Source organism: Ranitomeya imitator, chromosome 1, assembly GCF_032444005.1.
Source record: "Ranitomeya imitator isolate aRanImi1 chromosome 1, aRanImi1.pri, whole genome shotgun sequence".
Taxonomy (NCBI): domain Eukaryota; kingdom Metazoa; phylum Chordata; class Amphibia; order Anura; family Dendrobatidae; genus Ranitomeya; species Ranitomeya imitator.
The window spans coordinates 121,933,641-121,952,048 of NC_091282.1; the positions used below are offsets into that span (position 1 = coordinate 121,933,641).

The 18,408-nt window shown below is 52.1% G+C and overlaps 1 protein-coding gene across 2 annotated transcripts in view; it reads right to left on the bottom strand.

Annotated features, from left to right (window-relative positions):
• Positions 1 to 14,531, bottom strand: part of HEXB (hexosaminidase subunit beta) — a 45,194-nt gene extending 30,663 nt beyond the window's left edge. The window contains exons 1-2 of one of the 2 annotated variants that reach the window (XM_069750447.1): positions 14,015 to 14,531; positions 9,834 to 9,988 (exon numbers count right to left, since the gene is read on the bottom strand). In XM_069750447.1, the coding sequence (XP_069606548.1) occupies positions 9,834 to 9,988; positions 14,015 to 14,277 (418 nt within the window). In that variant the 5' untranslated portion in view covers positions 14,278 to 14,531. The remainder of the gene's footprint in view (positions 1 to 9,833; positions 9,989 to 14,014) is intronic. The other variant, XM_069750438.1, reaches the window with a different exon arrangement.
• Between the last annotated feature and the right edge of the window lie 3,877 nt (positions 14,532 to 18,408).

The window sequence follows — 18,408 nt, forward strand, 5'->3', positions numbered from 1 at the left end:
CTGATGTCAATTAAATTAAGTATTCGTTTACACAAGCAGATAATCATTTAAGGCTAAAGGTACCGTTACACTAAACGACTTACCAACGATCACGACCAGCGATACGACCTGGCCGTGATCGTTGGTAAGTCGTTGTGTGGTCGCTGGAGAGCTGTCAAACAGACAGCTCTCCAGCGACCAACGATGCCAAAGTCCCAGGGTAACCAGGGTAAACATCGGGTTACTAAGCGCAGAGCCGCGCTTAGTAACCCGATATTTACCCTGGTTACCAGTGAACACATCGCTGGATCGGCGTCACACACGCCGATTCAGCGATGACAGCGGGTGATCAGCGACCAAAAAAAAGGTCCTGATCATACCCAGCAACCAACGATCTCCCAGCAGGGGCCTGATCGTTGGTCGCTGTCACGCTTAACGATTTAGTTAACGATATCGTTGCTACGTCACAAAAAGCAACGATATCGTTAACGAAATCGTTATGTGTGAAGGTACCTTTAGGTCAGTACGAGTACACAGATACTAAACAGGAATAGTTTTGTTTTTTATTTGACATTTTTTTTTCCCCCCCATTTTCGGAGACCCGCAGAATTTTCATTTTTCAGGATCCGGGGCTGGGTGAGGAGGGGTAGATGCAATTTAAAAAAAAAAAAAAAAAAATTATTTAATATATATATATATATATATATATATATATATATATATATATATATATATATATATATATATATATATATATATATATATATATATATATATATATATATATATATATATATATATATATATATATATATATATATATATATATATATCAGGATTTTTGGTTGCTTAACGTAAAATCTGTTTCTTGAAGCCTCCATTGGGGGACACAGGAACCATGGGTGTATGCTGCTGCCACTAGGAGGCTGACACTATGCAAATAAAAAAGTTAGCTCCTCCTCTGCAGTGTACACCCCACCGACTGGCATTAAACTCTTCAGTTAGTGAGAAAGCAGTAGGAGAAAAAACAAGGTTGAAAAACCATAACCACAAACTTGAGAACTGTAAACGTGAGAACAGTCAGAGAACATATAACAAAAACATTGGGAGTGAGCTGTGTCCCCCAATGGAGGCTTCAAGAAACAGATTTTACGGTAAGCAACCAAAAATCCTGTTTTCTTTATCGCCTCTCATTGGGGGACACAGGAACCATGGGACGTCCCAAAGCAGTCCCAAGGGCGGGAAAAACAGACTTCCATCAGGTCAGAGGACTCACCACTGCCGCCTGCAGGATCCTTCTGCCTAGGCTGGCGTCCGCCGATGAGTACGTATGGACCTTGTAAAATTTGGCGAACGTGTGGATGGAAGACCAAGTTGCCGCTTTGCACAGCTGTAGGGCGGAAGCCCTGTGGTGCACCGCCCAGGAGGCGCCGACTGCCCGGGTAGAGTGAGCCTTAATCCCAGGAGGGGGCACTCTGTTCTTGACCCGGTAAGCCTCCAAAATTGCCATTCTGATCCATCGAGCAATAGTCGCTTTAGAAGCCGGCTGGCCTCTGCGCGTGCCATCAGGAATGACGAAAAAGGAATCCGTCTTCCGGAAAGTGGACGTTCTGTCCAGATAGATCCTCACAGCCCTGACAAGGTCCAGCTTGTTCAACGATCGCTCCAGAGGATGAGTCGGAGCTGGACAAAAGGAAGGTAGAACGATGTCCTCGTTGAGGTGGAAGGTGGAAACCACCTTAGGAAGAAAAGAAGGTGGGGGCCGGAAAACCACCTTGTCCTGGTGAATGACCAAAAACGGAGGACGGCAAGACAGGGCCGCCAGCTCGGAAACGCGGCAAATGGACGTGATGGCCACAAGAAAGGCTACCTTCCATGATAAAACTGATAGGGAGATTCCTCTAAGAGGTTCAAAGGGAGAAACCTTCAGAACGTCCAGTACCAGGTTTAGGTCCCATGCCTCCACAGGGGCCCTGTACGGCGGGACGGCGTGGGCTACCCCCTGAAAGAAGGTCTTAACCTGTGGCCGAGAGGCCAAGGTCTTCTGAAAGAGGATGGAAAGCGCAGAGACCTGACCCTTCAGGGAACTAAGAGCCAGGCCCGAATCCAGTCCTGCCTGAAGGAAGGCCAAAAGAGAAGGCAGGGAAAAAACCATAGGCGGAACGCGGTTGGACTCGCACCAACGGAAGTAGGCCTTCCAGGTGCGGTAGTAGATCCTGGAAGACGAAGGCTTCCGAGCCTGAATCATGGTGTGAATCACCCGGTCCGAAAGGCCGGACGCTCTTAGAACCGCGGTCACAGCCACGCCGTTAAACTGAGCGACCGAGAATTCGGGTGGCAGATCGGACCCTGGGACAGCAGATCGGGCCTGTCTGGAAGGCGCCAGGGAGCGTCCGCGAGAAGGTTGACGAGCTCCGCGAACCAAGCTCTCCTGGGCCAATCCGGGGCGATCAGGATGACCGGCACCCCTTCCGCTTTGATCTTCTTCAACAGTTTGGGAAGTAATGGAAGGGGTGGGAACAGGTAGGGCAGCTCGAACTGTGACCAAGGAATGGCCAGAGCATCGACGCCCACTGCGAGAGGATCGCGGGACCTGGAGACGAACTGCGGAACCTTCCTGTTGACTCGGGACGCCGTGAGATCCACATCCGGAGCTCCCCATCGAAGACAAATCTGATGGAAGACCTCCGGATGCAAGGACCATTCCCTTGCCGCGAGGCCCTCGCGGCTGAGGAAGTTGGCGGCCCAGTTTTCCACGCCGGGGATATGCACCGCGGATATCACCGGAACAGTTGCCTCTGCCCAAAGGAGGATCTTGGATACCTCGGCAAGGGCCAAGGAGCTCCGAGTCCCCCCCTGATGATTGACATATGCCACAGCCGTGGCGTTGTCAGTCTGGATCCGGACTGGAAGGCCCCTGAGGATCCTTTCCCAGTGGCGGAGGGACAGAAAGATGGCCCGAATTTCGAGGACGTTGATCGGCAGAGATGACTCCTGCGGCGACCAACGGCCCTGAACCGTCAGGTGGCGAAAAACCGCACCCCAGCCGATCAGGCTGGCGTCCGTTGTCACCACCTGCCAGTGAACCGGAAGGAAGGACCTGCCCTGGGAGATGAGAGGTGACGTCAGCCACCAGTTGAGAGACCGCCTGACCCGAAAGGAGAGTTTGATCGGTCGATCCAGGGAGAAGACCGACCTGTCCCACTGAGACAGAATGGCTTGCTGAAGGGGTCGCGAATGGAATTGGGCGAAGGGAATCGCTTTCAATGTAGCTACCATCCTCCCCAGAACCTTCATGGCCGAACGGAGGGAGGGAGGTCGAGGACCCTGGAGCAAGCGTATGTCCCGACAAAGAGTGGATCTCTTGTCTTTGGGAAGGAATACTTTGCTCTGACGAGTGTCGAAAAGCATGCCCAGAAAGATGATGCGCTGAGAAGGAATAAGGCAGGACTTCTTCCGGTTTACCAGCCACCTGAAACAGGCTAAGGTGTCGAGAACAATGGACAGGCTTTCGTGGGCCTGAGCGAAGGACGGAGCCTTGATGAGGATGTCGTCGAGATATGGAAATAGGACCAAGCCTCTGACTCTCAAGATGGCCATCAGCGCCGCCATGATCTTCGTGAACACTCTTGGCGCGGTTGCGAGACCGAACGGCAGGGCAACGAACTGAAAATGATCTCGTTGCACTGCGAAGCGCAGGAAACGGTGATGTCCGGGAAATATCGGGACATGGAGGTAGGCGTCCTGGATATCTATTGAGCATAGAAACTCCTGAGCCTCCATGGAAGCAATTACTGAACGAAGGGATTCCATCCTGAAGTGTCTCAGGCGAACCCTCCTGTTCAGCAATTTGAGGTCCAGAATGGGGCGAACTTTGCAGTCTTTTTTCGGTACCACAAAAAGATTCGAGTAGAAACCCGTGAAGCGTTCTTTTTCTGGGACGGGAACGATTACCCCGGATTTGAGCAGAGAAGCGATGGCTGAGAAGAAGCCCGGAACTAGAGCGGGGTCTCTTGGAGGACGGGATTGGAAGAAACGATCCCGAGGTCGGGAAGTGAACTCTATTTTGTATCCCGAGGATACAACTTCCCTGACCCATGCATCCTCTACTGCAGAAATCCAGACGTCCCTGAAAAGGAGAAGACGGCCGCCCAATCTGGGAGTTGGGCTGGAGTCTTGTCGAGTCATGCCGAGGTGGATCTTCCAGTCCTGGGCCTGGAGGATCTACCCTGGGAGAAACGAGGACGCCAGGACGGAGTGGGCCTAAAGGACACCGCCTTCTTCTCTTGACGTGCCTGTGGCCTCTGTTGCTGCTGGGAAAAGGAGTTTGACGCAGCGAAGCGACGAAAAGGCTGAAAAGAACGAAACTGTCGTCTAGGAGGAGGGCGACGAGGCTTAGCCTGGGGGAGAAGAGAACTTGTACCCCCGGTGGCGTCCTTAATTATTTGGTCCAGCTGGGAACCAAAGAGGCGAGAGCCCTGGAAGGGCAGACTAGTAAGGGACTTTTTGGAGGACAAGTCCGCCTGCCAGGCCTTGAGCCAAACGGTCCGGCGGATGGCAACGGCATTGCTGGAAGCTTGAGCCGCACAAGACGCGACATCCAGGGAGGCGGAAACCAGGTATTCACCAGCGTGGGAAATCTGGTTGGCAAGTTCCGCTAATTGTGCGGGAGGCGCCCCGTCCAGGATACCTCGCCGAAGATCCTTGGCCCATTTTGAAATGGATTTTGAAGCCCAAGTGGACGCAAAAGCTGGACATAGAGCCGCTGAAGCCGCTTCAAAAGCAGATTTCGCGAAGGATTCTATAACTCTATCGTTTGAATCCTTCAGAGATGCTCCGCCGGACAGTGGAAGCACCGTGTTGGTGGACAGCCTGGACACAGGTGGATCCACTGAGGGAGAGACCGTCCAATTGGCGGTAAGTTCTGGAGAAAAAGGATATAGCACACCCAGGCGTTTTCCCCTCTGAAAACGCCTAGTGGGGTTCTCTCTCTCTCTGGACAAGATTTCCTCGAATTCAGGATGAGGAGCGAAAAATTTAGAAGGTGGTTTGGCCCGTCTAAACGAAACCGCCTGATCTGCGGGTTCCGTAGAGGGATCCTTGATGCCACAGGTTTGGTTTATTGCCCCAATGAGGTTCTGTACTGTCTCACTCATGGTGGCGATTTGGCTAGGATCCAGCTCTGAAATATCCTCCGAAGGCGCATCAGATAATGCCTCGCCTGACTCAGGGGAGGAGGATCGGTGGGACACCAACCGCGGGGGAGGGCCAAGCGGCGAGATGGAGCGCGAAGAGGACTCAGACCGACGTTCCTGTCTGGACCTTTTGTGGCTTATCAAGGAGGGCTCGGGCGGCGGTTCCTGCAACCCGCTGGCCACTGCAGGGGTCACCGATCCAGCGCGGACACTAGGGTTTGAGATACCCGTGTTAAATCGGCCACCGATTGTGACAGAGAGGCGGCCCAGCCTGGGATGGGGGGGATCACTCTCGGGCGGAACAGCCGGGGGATCCTGGGCGGTGGAAACAATCAGGTTGCTGCAGGACTGACAGCGGGGAGGACTGACCTGAGGGAAGTTTGCTGTTACAGGACGAACATGCAAAGTACGTGACTAAGGCAGAAGATGAAGAAGTCGGAGGACAAGAGCGGCCCCCTTTAGAGTTAGACATTTTGAAGAGGTCCCTGAAGAAAATGCCAGCAGGTTAGGGGCAGAGGAGGGTGTCAGTCTGCAGTGCAGAGCTACTCACGGCAGACGAAAAACCCCGGATACCAGGAGCTGCAGGCCTGGAGGAAGATGCTGTGGATCCCCAGCGCAGATGGCGTGCTGTGTTCCCAGCAAGAGCGCTCTGCGAAGTTCCCCCGGCGCAGGAGCGTGGCACGATGAAGAGAACTCGTGCCCTGAGCGTCCAGCAGCGGCGTGGAGGAAAGGGCGGAGCCAGCCGAGATGGCGCCGGTGGGTGGGGAATGCCGGGCAGAGTTTGTCGGGCGGGAGAAAGCCCGCCCGATGATACCGGAAGTGACGGAGCGCGTCACCGGAAGTAGGCCCCGGGGGAAGCCGGGGCCTAAATTAGCGGCCGGTGACCGCTGAAATGGGTGCCGGCGCCGAGGAAAAGGTGCGGGCGTCCCGTCTGACAGGCGCGGCAGCCTCCGCAGAAACAGCGGAGCGCCGGTGTCGGCGCCGGAAGTAGGCCCCGGGAAGAGCCGGGGCCTACATTAAAAGCCGGCCGCCGCAAGAGACGACCGTGGCCGCTGAAAGGAGGGACTGCCGTGGAGATAAAAACAGAGCGGCTGTCTGTAGTGGGGGCCGCGCCGCAGAGGAAAGGGTCTGGGGCACCGATTAGAGGTGCAGAGCCACCGTGGGAAGGTAGCGCGGCCGGAATTAAGAGCCACCGCGCAAAGGATGGGCCCCGGAAATTGTCCCTAATTGCTGGTACAGGAAGGGTGCTGCCGCAGGAATAGCAGTGCGGCCGCAGAAATGCAGGAAGAAGGGAATCCCGAAGCCCCCCAAATACTCACCTAATATCCCACGCCGTCTACTAACCTTAAAAACGTGGAAGATATTAGACGTCCTTGGAGCTGATGGACGTCCTCGTCTCCTCCGACCGACAGGCTCTGGAAGGCGAGTGGGTGGGGGACGGAGCCAGGACCGGACTTCTGAGCACGCTTGTGTGCTAGGATCTTGGTCCTGGAGAGGGATCTATGAGGATACGGGGTGGCAGTACATGCCGTACTCATAGTCCGCTTTGTGGGACTACAGGTGTGACTGCTCACCCTGTATCCCTTCCGAAAACCTGAAAAAGAAACGACGCACATTGAGGTAGATAAGGGTCTAATGAAAGACCCGTGTCCACCTCCTAAACTGAAGAGTTTAATGCCAGTCGGTGGGGTGTACACTGCAGAGGAGGAGCTAACTTTTTTATTTGCATAGTGTCAGCCTCCTAGTGGCAGCAGCATACACCCATGGTTCCTGTGTCCCCCAATGAGAGGCGATAAAGAAAATATATATATATATATATATATATATATATATATATATATATATATATATACATATACACACACACTCACTCGAGTATAAGCCGAGATTTTCGGGCTGAAAGTGCCCCTCTCGGCTTATACTCTAGTCACGGTCGGCGGTGGGGTAAGCGGGTGAGGGGGAGAGAGGGCTGAGGCATACTTACCTGCTTCCGGGGCTCCTGGCGCTGTGCCTGCAGTCCCACGGTCTCTGGGTGCCGCAGCTCTTCCCCTGTTCAGCGGTCACGTGGGACCGCTCATTAGAGAAATGAATATGGACTCCACTCCCATAGGGGTGGAGCCGCATATTCATTCCTTTAATGAGCGGTAACGGTGACCACTGACAGAGGAAGAGGCTGCGGCACCTGGAGACCAGCTGTCCGGGAGAAGGAGCGGGACGCCGGGAGCAGTTAAGTATCTCATATTCACCTGTCCACGTTCCACACGGCGGGCGCCGCTCCATCTTCCCGGCGTCTCTCCGCACTGACTGTGCAGGTCAGAGGGCGCGATGACGCACAGTGTGCGCGCCGCCCTCTGCCTGAACAGTCAGTGCAGAGAGACGCCGGGACGGGACGCTGAGGAGCTGCAAGCAAGAGAGGCGAGTATGGCATTTATTTTTTTATTGCAGCAGCCACAGCATTATATATACCGGTAGCACAGTTTTATATGGCACATCTATGGGGCAATAATGAACGGTGCAGAGCACTATATGGCACATCTATGGGGCATTAATGAACAGTATGGAGCATTATATATGGCACTGCTTTATATGGAGCATCTATGCGGCATTAATGAACAATATGGAGAATTATATGTGGCACAGCTTTATACAGAGCATCTATGGGGCAATAATGAACGGTATGCAGCATTATATGTGGCACAACTTTATATGGAGCATCTTATGGGGCAATAATGAACAGTATGGAGCATCTATTTTTATTTTTGAAATTCACCGGTAGCTACTGCATTTCCTACCCTAGGCTTATACTTGAGTCAATAAGTTTTCCCAGTTTTTTGTGCCAAAAGTAGGGGGGGGGGGGGGTCGGCTTATACTCTGGTCGGCTTATACTCGAGTATATACGGTATATATTTTTTCTTGTTACGCCGTTTACCGATCGGATTGTTTTTTTTATTTTGATAGATCGGACATTTCTCAATACAGAGATACTACATGTGTGGGTTCTTTTTTTTTATTGTTCTATTTTCGGTGGGGCAAAAGGGGAGGGGGGGGGGGATCATTTGAACTTGGTTTTTCATATTTTTTTAAAACTCATCCCCCTAATTTTTACTGACTTCAATAGTCCCTTTAAGAGACCTGAAGTTGTGGTCATCCGATCGCCCGTGCTATGTATTTCAGAAATGAATCATAGTGACGGGAATGGGGGTCTTCTGAAGACCCCTGGCTGTCATGACAACCCATTGGCACCCCGCCATCATGTGTCAGGGGCGCTGATGATTGGGATTAATGAAGCAATTGAGCATGGAGCTTGTTAAATCCTGCTGTCAGTGATTGACAGCAGAATTGAACAGGTTAACAGCTGCGTGTGGAGCAGCACTCCACCTGCGACTGTTAAAGTCACATGACATGTGATTAAATCAGCCATCAAGTGCGGGGAAAGATGCGAGCTCAGGGTTGGAGCCTGCATCATAGGCAGCGACACAACCTTTGACATCAAAGTAAACACAAGAGGTGGAGGGCACTAACCACAATAGCTCAGATAATAGAGGGGTTCAACCCAGGGTATGTCAAGAAGTGTAAACAAATGAAAAAGAAAAAAAAAAAAGAGACATATCCAACTGGGGAGCCCCCAAAAACAATCCATATCAAATGTCACTAATTTCTAGAATATTGATTTATTTGTAAAGTCCAAAACACACAAAAACATTTAAAAACAATGAAAAACAAACCCCATAAGGAGATAAACCCCCTGGACCCAAACCAACAGTTTTAATAGTATTACAATATCAAAAACAATATGTATTAGAAGGCACTAATATTGTGAGCGAGTGCAGACTACATTTATATACATACAGTACAAGTACACCAGTCTCTGGTAATGATAGTCATGCTTAACAAAAGAATCTATATACTGATATCATGCCACTAAGAATATATGTATACCAATATAGAGTCCCCTGAAGGTACAAAAAGGACAAAAGGTGGCAGATCTAGCCAAAATGAGTTCATATTGTCAAGCAAAGACCAAACCTGGTGCAATACTGGGTGAAGGCATGACCAGCCGGATTCCCCTATATAACGTATCCGTTGCAGCTGCACACAAGAACTACACTGCAAAAAAGCCTATTCACATGGAAAAATACCCATAGTGAAAATATGGTCATATAGGTCTGTCTAAAAAAATATATAAGAAACAAAGTAAGGGACCAGAGAGGGTCAGAGACCCAACGAGTGCGGCCACAGCGGTGGCTTCATCAGGGGTGCATTCGCTCTGAAGTTGCTCACGTGCATCAGTGTGGTGAGCAGTATCATAGAGGAGAATGCGCCTGACACTGTGGCCACACACGTACACTGTATGCAGACAGCTGGTCTTAGGCAGTGTCAGTGTGCACACACAGGCTGCGTTCAGTCAGACCTCGCTCTGGGAAAGGGAAATTCCCGAAAATGCAAATTGTGCAGGTGTAAAGATGCACTGAGCTCTTAGCCATGGAAGAGGTGCACTGAGAACCCCTACTCGGCATTAATCATACCTTTCTCAGGTACTGTGCAGTGCTAGTGTGGCTTTTAAAGGGCCATGTCCCCTATAATCACTGTACAGCTAATTTAATATGCGTTTTGGGGGCACGCAAGGTGCACATATATATATATATTATATATACTTACACGACTCGTCTGATTTGATGTGAGGAAACTTAAAACATTCATTGTCTTCTGACGTAATAATGACCTGAAGCTGGGACAAGTAATCAGACGATGGGTCAATGCCATTCACAGCGCTGTCTTTCCTTCGGGAATATCCAAAGATATATTCATAGTATCTGTATAGACAAAATAATCATCGTAATAAAGGGCTTACATGTGACCGTCACCCAGCGTTCCCAGGGGGCTTTTGGGCAGAATTTATCTCTGGGTTCTTCCACAGGTTAAGTGGTTTGGTCGGTTTTGCTCTTGTGAAATCTCTGAACTATTTCTCAATCTGCTAATGTATACAGCAAATAAAATAAAAAGAAGTCAGGTAAAATAATAACTGCATGCTAAGCGAAGCTCACAAGATGTCGGCCTCGGACAACCCTCGGCCTTACATGAAGGTAATAAGGTTTGGGATGGAATACTGGAAAATGGCCGTGAAGTAAAGCTGAACGTTTCCTTATTCCCGGAGTTTCACCACACACAATAAACCATGGTGTCAGGTCTTTATGGTTCCTACACTCCAGCCGAGGTGTGGCAGGTACAGTCTGGACGAGTTCTGCAGGTTACAAAGACATGGAGCAACTTAGAGAAGAGGCTTCATCATGGCAAGCGGCTGACAGCTCACCACAGATGGACTACGCCTGGTTCAGTAGGGCCACGGAGGGCCGGTGGGTGCAGCCGTATCATAAGAAGTCAACTGGCCTGAACTGGAGCACTAAGTGCACAGGTCATGGCTTCCTTCCAGGAGACAAGAGTAGTCTCTGACAAAGAAGGGACAGAGTCCGCATCCTGCAGAGCGGCAGCAATGTCACCCGGAGCCCGGCAGGGATAACACAGGAACTATGTGCAGGAAATGGGGGGTGGGAGTCTGCTCCAAGGGGGATCCCTAATCGCATGCATGTCACCAAACATCCCAATGTATAGGAGCAGCAGAGCATGTCCACAAGGTAAATACATAATATTACTGCTCATGGCCACCGCGTCCATACGAACACATTGAGCAACATAAAGCTAGCCCCGGGCTACCCTTAATAGGAATGGTGGGCACATGGACTAGGATAGCCAAGACCTAAAGGTGCTCACATTTTATCCTCAGACAGCAACTTATGCTGCAGATAAATGTTGCTCTTTTATTATATACTAGATGGCAGCCCGATTCTAAAGAATCGGGAGTCTAGAATCCATATATACTTTATTTATTCAAATGTAAGAATAATACAATTAATAAATAATAGTAAGAAAGAACAAAAATAATAGGCAGTATATGGAGAAAACACCAAACAAAAGTTCAAAATTGGTGTGAAAATGTCACTGAACCACTTCACAACTAAATATATATAGTTTTGGTAAATGGTATTATCATTTTTTTGACGAAATTCGGCAGGAGCTTGAAGAGCAACGTCACTGGGCCCGCCTCCACGCAGTAGAAACTTGCTGTGAGGTAAAAATTCAAAAATCACACCAAAATGGCGGGCGGAGTGTGTCACAGTACGGCACGTTTCTGATTGGTCGCTCGCAGCAGGCGGCAACCAATCAGACACTGGACACTGTTGACGTCACTTATCTCCGGACATCAGCTCCGGACATTATCTCCGGACATTATCTCCGGACATTATCTCCGGACATTATCTCCGGACAGGAAGTTGGCACAAATTGCAGGAAATAGTATTCTAGGCAATTATATATTAGATTTATGTTACAAACAAAATCCAATCATCTATGGAAAACAATGCGAGATTTACACCACTCGTGATTACACTAAAACTCACGATCGTCCACATAGGACACCAGGCAGCCAACCCTGCCCCCGCCTCAGCCAAGCACACACGTCTTATTAATGAGGAGAGGACTGCCGATACCCCAACCTATGGACGCCATCCACCTCCCGGGAGTAAACAGGATCAGGCATGTCGAAATAAAGCAGCCCAATCTTTCCTTACTGCAATCTCGTCTGTGGGGGAGAAGAGCCTGGAGGCCGCCATCTACATTACAGTCATTCCTGCTGGCATCAGTGGATTCACACAACTTTGCTTCAATGAGAATGGCCGGCCGGCACTAGTCAGGGCATCTGTCAGATGTGGTAGATGGTCCGGCAGGAGCGGCCGCACACCTGGTGTGTATGGCCGGCTCATCTCGCCTTAGTCACCTTCTCCTGAAGGTGGACGTGGTCTTCACACAGACCGTGGTCTTCACATAGACCATGTAATGTTGGACTACGAAGCAGCAACGGAACTTGGGGGAAATCTATCAAGCCGACCATTTCATACACAAATCTTGGAGCAAAAGTCAAGATAGAGCAAAAAGGATCCAAATAAATATATAAGAGGCGCAAACCAGGAAACCAAAATACAGCAGTTAGCAGGAGAAGATTTTGGCTGCAATTTCAGTCCGTTTTCTGGTGAACATTAATGTATGGGGGTCACTGCTCCCTTTGCGGCCGTGCCACAGTACTGGTATAGAGGGAAATATGAATTCCCCCATCAGGGCTGATGCTCCCGAAATCCAAAACTACACATCAGTGTACCGACCGCTGAGCGCTGCGCCAGTCACAAGACGGACAACATGGCATCGCACCAAGTCACAAGATGCTGTTCTGGGCACAGGCGTCATCTCGAATACAATGCACTCCTGACTTCATTAAAGAAATCGCCACGTGCACCAATACACCCCGAGCTTCCTGTTTATACATTTACATCCCTCTTCAGGATGTCTCACACGCTTGCCCAGCGCGTGCACCACCACAATCACACAAGCTCGCCCGATGCGGGCACCACAACACACGCTCGCCCAGCGCAGGCACCAGTGCAATCACACAAGCTCGCCCGATGCGGGCACCACAACACACGCTCGCCCAGCGCGGGCACCACCACCACAACACACGCTCGCCCAGCGCGGGCACCACCACCACAACACACGCTCGCCCAGCGCGGGCACCACCACCACAACACACGCTCGCCCAGCGCGGGCACCACCACCACAACACACGCTCGCCCAGCGCAGGCACCACCACCACAACACACGCTCGCCCAGCGCAGGCACCACCACCACAACACACGCTCGCCCAGCGCAGGCACCACCACCACAACACACGCTCGCCCAGCGCAGGCACCACCACCACAACACACGCTCGCCCAGCGCAGGCACCACCACCACAACACACGCTCGCCCAGCGCAGGCACCACCACCACAACACACGCTCGCCCAGCGCAGGCACCACCACCACAACACACGCTCGCCCAGCGCAGGCACCACCACCACAACACACGCTCGCCCAGCGCAGGCACCACCACCACAACACACGCTCGCCCAGCGCAGGCACCACCACCACAACACACGCTCGCCCAGCGCAGGCACCACCACCACAACACACGCTCGCCCAGCGCAAGCACCACCACCACAACACACGCTCGCCCAGCGCAGGCACCACCACCACAACACACGCTCGCCCAGCGCAGGCACCACCACCACAACACACGCTCGCCCAGCGCAGGCACCACCACCACAACACACGCTCGCCCAGCGCAGGCACCACCACCACAACACACGCTCGCCCAGCGCAGGCACCACCACCACAACACACGCTCGCCCAGCGCAGGCACCACCACCACAACACACGCTCGCCCAGCGCAGGCACCACCACCACAACACACGCTCGCCCAGCGCAGGCACCACCACCACAACACACGCTCGCCCAGCGCAGGCACCACCACCACAACACACGCTCGCCCAGCGCAAGCACCACCACCACAACACACGCTCGCCCAGCGCAAGCACCACCACCACAACACACGCTCGCCCAGCGCAGGCACCACCACCACAACACACTGCGCACGCTCACCACCACAATACTGCAGAGGAAGAAATCAGGGCTTCCTCCTCCCGGTCATCTGGAAACACAGGAGGAAGCATGCAGCACCACAAGTTAGGACACAGGACGCGCAGCAGATTCTGGGAATACCCCTATAGTTACCGGGGGCTCCTGTGTGACTGCAGGGAATACAAGGGCTACATGGCAGTGATCACTTTAGTGGCTACAATTCCCAGCATGCCCCTGCACTGTCATTTTTTCCGGGAATGCTGGGATGTGTAGTTCACCTACAGATACAAAGTCCCCGGACACGGATCGGTGCACAGGTCAGGCCGGGGGCACTCACCTCCGGAAGGCGTCCTGCAGCACCACACACAGCGGGCCGGCCGTGGAGCCTGCACCGTGCACTATGCGGAACCCCGGGGACACATAGAGGTAAGCGGCTGAGAGCTGCACGGTCTGCGGCAACGGCCAAAGGGAGCCGAACTGGGACTGCTCCTCCGCCAGCAGCACGGTACTCTTCTTCTCCTCCGCCGCCACGTACGGAAACCCCGAGCACCGCGGGGAGAGGAGGACGAGGCAGAGCGCGGGAAGCAGCCGCACAGCCATCACCCGCCCGGACTCGGCAGTCACCTGCGTGCAACTGCATCTACCAGATCACAAGACACAGCGGTCACATGACAGCCGGCAAACCACGCCTCCTCCTGCTGATAGGAGCGGCTCGTGGATGAGGGCGGAGTCAGCTTCTTCTATAAAAGCAAGTAGTGAGCAGATACCGGAAGCATTATCGGAACTGCCCGGGACAGGCTGCACCCACAGTATTGGGCTCTGTATCAGACCATCCTGAGGAGCTGCGCATGCTCACAGATAGTATGTGGAGAGTGCTGTTCTCGACGTCTGGGTGTGTTCACATTCAGTTTTATCGCTGAGTTTTTGGAGCCCAGATTGGATAATTAGAAAGTTTCTGCACAGAAAAACTCGCGTTATGGCTGCTTAGGACTCGTTACGTTTACATTGTGCCCCAGTAAAGCGCAGCATGTGACACCTTAGGCTACGTTCACATTTGCGTTGCGTCGGGCGCAACCGTGGCGACGCATGCGTCATGCGCCCCTATATTTAACATGGGGGGCACATGGACATGCGTTGCACTTGCGTTTTTTGACGCATGCGTCACTGCAGCGCATGGGTCAGGGCGCAGAGGACGCTGCATGATGCAGTTTTTTCTGCACCAAAAACCATGAAAAAGTGAACGCATGCGTCACAAAACGCTGCGTTGTGCATGCGTTTACATTTGCGTTGTGCGTTGCGACTAGTTCTGAGCCATTAGCATATGCTTTACAGGCGAATGATTGGCTGGCACACTTGAGTGTGGCCAATTCATGCATTCCTAGCTGCCACAGCAAGGCGACTGGAACCCATCCAAATGTGATTCTTTTCCTGGGCTGAAACCTACATTTATATAGGTAGGTGGGTTCCAGGAGAGGATTCACGTTAGATAGGTTCCCAGCCAAGAAGGTCACCTTGCCGTAGCTACTGGGCATTAATGAAATTGCCAAATTATGTGCTAAGTATCTGTTAGGGCTAGCGGAACGCACCAAATAATAAGACAGATAGAGTAAGGTGCGTTCGCAGCCCGGCGTCCACCATGCAGAGATGGAACCTGCTGCCAAGTAATGACGGACTGTATGGCGGTACAATGTGAATACACACACGGGTTAACTTCACCCTGTGTGAAGGAAGCGAACCCAGTTGCGTCACAGGGCCGCAGTACTGCACCAAGAGCGCAAGCAAGGAGTCTCAGAACTCAATCCCAAGACACAGGATTTGAGTTCATATAGACCTCATGCGCTCGACACCGCAACTGGGGTGTCAGAGTGACATAAATAATAATAATAAAGATGCACGAGAGTGCGTACGGTGCCGCACTGGCAGACGCCACTAACCACCCAGGCTTGGGTCAGGATAGCGCTGTGAAAGCGCACGGCGCTGCACTGGCGGTCACAGCAATTAGACGCTGTATTGTGTGTTACGTGCTGATGGCTAAGTCGGGCGCTAGATAGCAATCGTCCACCTTCCGCGAGCAGTCATACAATACGGAGGGGATTTTAAAGAACGACTGTCACTCACAACACACACACACGTTTACAAATGTATACTAGCGCATGGCCGTGCGGTCATGCGAAGCTTATATAGCTGCAGCACGCTCAGGACCTTCCAATAAAGGACCAATGGGATCTGCTGCAGTATCTGAGCATGTGACCCTCGATCTCCAACGGGAGATCTTGCCCTGGGCATGCTCAGAAGGGGAGAAGCAGGACTTAGTCCCAAAAGCGTCTGCTCGCCGCTGCCCAGCACTGACTTCAATGGCAGAAGCAGGAAAAGCAGCAGTAACCCTATGCACAGAGTGAGACTGAGCAAGATGCTGGGACCGATGTCTCCACTGAGCAGACTCCACTGCGGCTGGAGAAGAATGGGAGACCGCAGCAGAGATGGTTTGAGATTCCCCCTGTGCAGAGGCGGGAACTCGACACCTAACATGGCCCCCCCTCCTTGGACCTTGCTAAGCTCGAAGGCAGCAATGAGCTGTGGAGCTCGAATGTGTTCAACAGGCTCCCAGGACCTGTCCTCTGGGCCATAACCCTTCCAATCCACCAAATAGATTTTTTTGCCACGTACCACCTTGCACCCTAAAATAGCGTTCACCTCGTAATCATCCGTAGACGAACCCGATGTCCCGGCAGATGAATCGGAAAACCGGGAAATGTATACGGGTTTCAAGAGGGACACATGAAAGGTGTCTGTGATACCCAAGCGTGGAGGAAGGGCCAGACGGTAGACCACAGTGTTAACCTGTTCGAGGACCTTGAAGGGGCCCAAGTAGCGAGGTGCAAACTTAGTGGACTCAACACGCAGCCTGATGTTACGGGCGGAGAGCCACACTAAGTCGCCAGGAGCAAAGGTCGGAGCGGGGCGCCGATGAGCATCGGCGGAGGACCTCATTCTCTCCTTGGAGGCCCGAATGGCATCCTGAGTGCGGTCCCAAATGTCCCGTGCCTCCACAGCCCAGTCTGCCACCCTGGAGTCAGCGGAAGACACAGGCATGAGCACAGGGATACGCGGAAGCTGGCCGTAATTTAGGAAGAATGGAGTCGGCTACGGCGTTGTTAAGTGCAAACTCTGCCCACGGTAGCAAGGATGCCCAGTCATCCTGCCTGGCAGAAACAAAATGTCGTAAATATGTGACCAGGGTCTGGTTGGCCCTCTCTACCAACCCATTCGTCTCGGGATGATATGCCGAAGAGAGATTTAACTCAATACTGAGTAGAGGACAAAGCTCTCTCCAGAATCGAGATGCAAACTGGGGGCCCCGGTCACTAACAATTTTGTCTGGCATACCGTGTAGGCGAAAGATATGTTTGATGAACAACACAGCCAGAGCCCGTGCAGAAGGTAGCCGTGGAAGAGGCACCAAGTGCACCATTTTGGAAAAATGGTCGATGATCACCCAGATAATGGTGCAGTTACGAGACTTGGGTAAGCCCACCACAAAATCCATCCCGACCATCTCCCAGGGCCTGTCCACCACCGGCATGGGGTAAAGCAACCCAGCTGGCCATTGCCGAGGAGACTTGTTCTTGGCACAAGAGACACTTGCCCGAACATAGTCTGCGATGTCATGAGCCATATGCGACCACCAATACGTCCTCGCCAAGAGCTCAGATGTCCTCTTCGTCCCAAAGTGTCCACCCACCATGGACAAGTGAGCCCAATAGAGAACCTCCGGTCGCAAATTGGATGGAACGAAAGTCTTGCCTGGGGCACAGACTCTAGTGAAACCGGAGCCACCGCTCTCAGGCTCTCTGAAGGGACAATAAGCCGAGGCTCCTCCTCAGATGATACTACAGAGAGAGAGCAATGGCACGAACGTTCTCCCCGGAAAGAAAATGGAGTGTGAAATGGAACCGGGAGAAGAACAGGGACCATCTAGCCTGATGAGAATTCAGCCGCTGGTCTGTCTGCAAATACACCAAGTTCTTGTGGTCTGTGAACACCTGGAAGGGAAAGCGAGCTCCCTCCAAGTGGTGTCTCCACTCTGAAAAAGCCAACTTCATAGCTAGCAACTCCCTGTCCCAGATGGAATAATTCCTCTCCGCTGGTGTGAAGGTCTTGGAGAAGAAGAAGCAAGGATGCTTCCGACCTTGAGCATCCTTTTGGAAGAGGACTGCTCCAGCACCAACGGATGAGGCATTCACCTCCATGATAAATGGCTTATCTACATCGGGGCGATGTAGGATGGGAGCGCTAGCGAAGTGTGACTTAATCGAGAGAAAGGCCTTGGAGACCTCCTCTGACCACAACTTGGGATTTGCTCCCTTCTTGGTGAGGGCAACCAAGGGAGCTACCAAAGTTGAGAAGTGGGGAATGAACTGGCGATAATAGTTTATGAACCCCATAAAGCGCTGCACCGCTTTGAGAGAATGGGGTTCCTGCCAGTCCATTACAGCCTGTAGCTTGGCAGGATCCATAGCCAATCCCTGGGCTGAGATGATATAGCCAAGGAAAGGCAAGGACTCCTGCTCAAACACACACTTCTCCAACTTGGCATAGAGGGAGCTAGCCCGTAGGAGGTCGAAGACCTTGCAAACATCTCTCCGGTGGGAGTCTATATCTGGAGAGTAGCTGAGAATATCATCCAGATAAACTACGACCGAAGTGGAAAGCATATCCCGGAAGATGTCA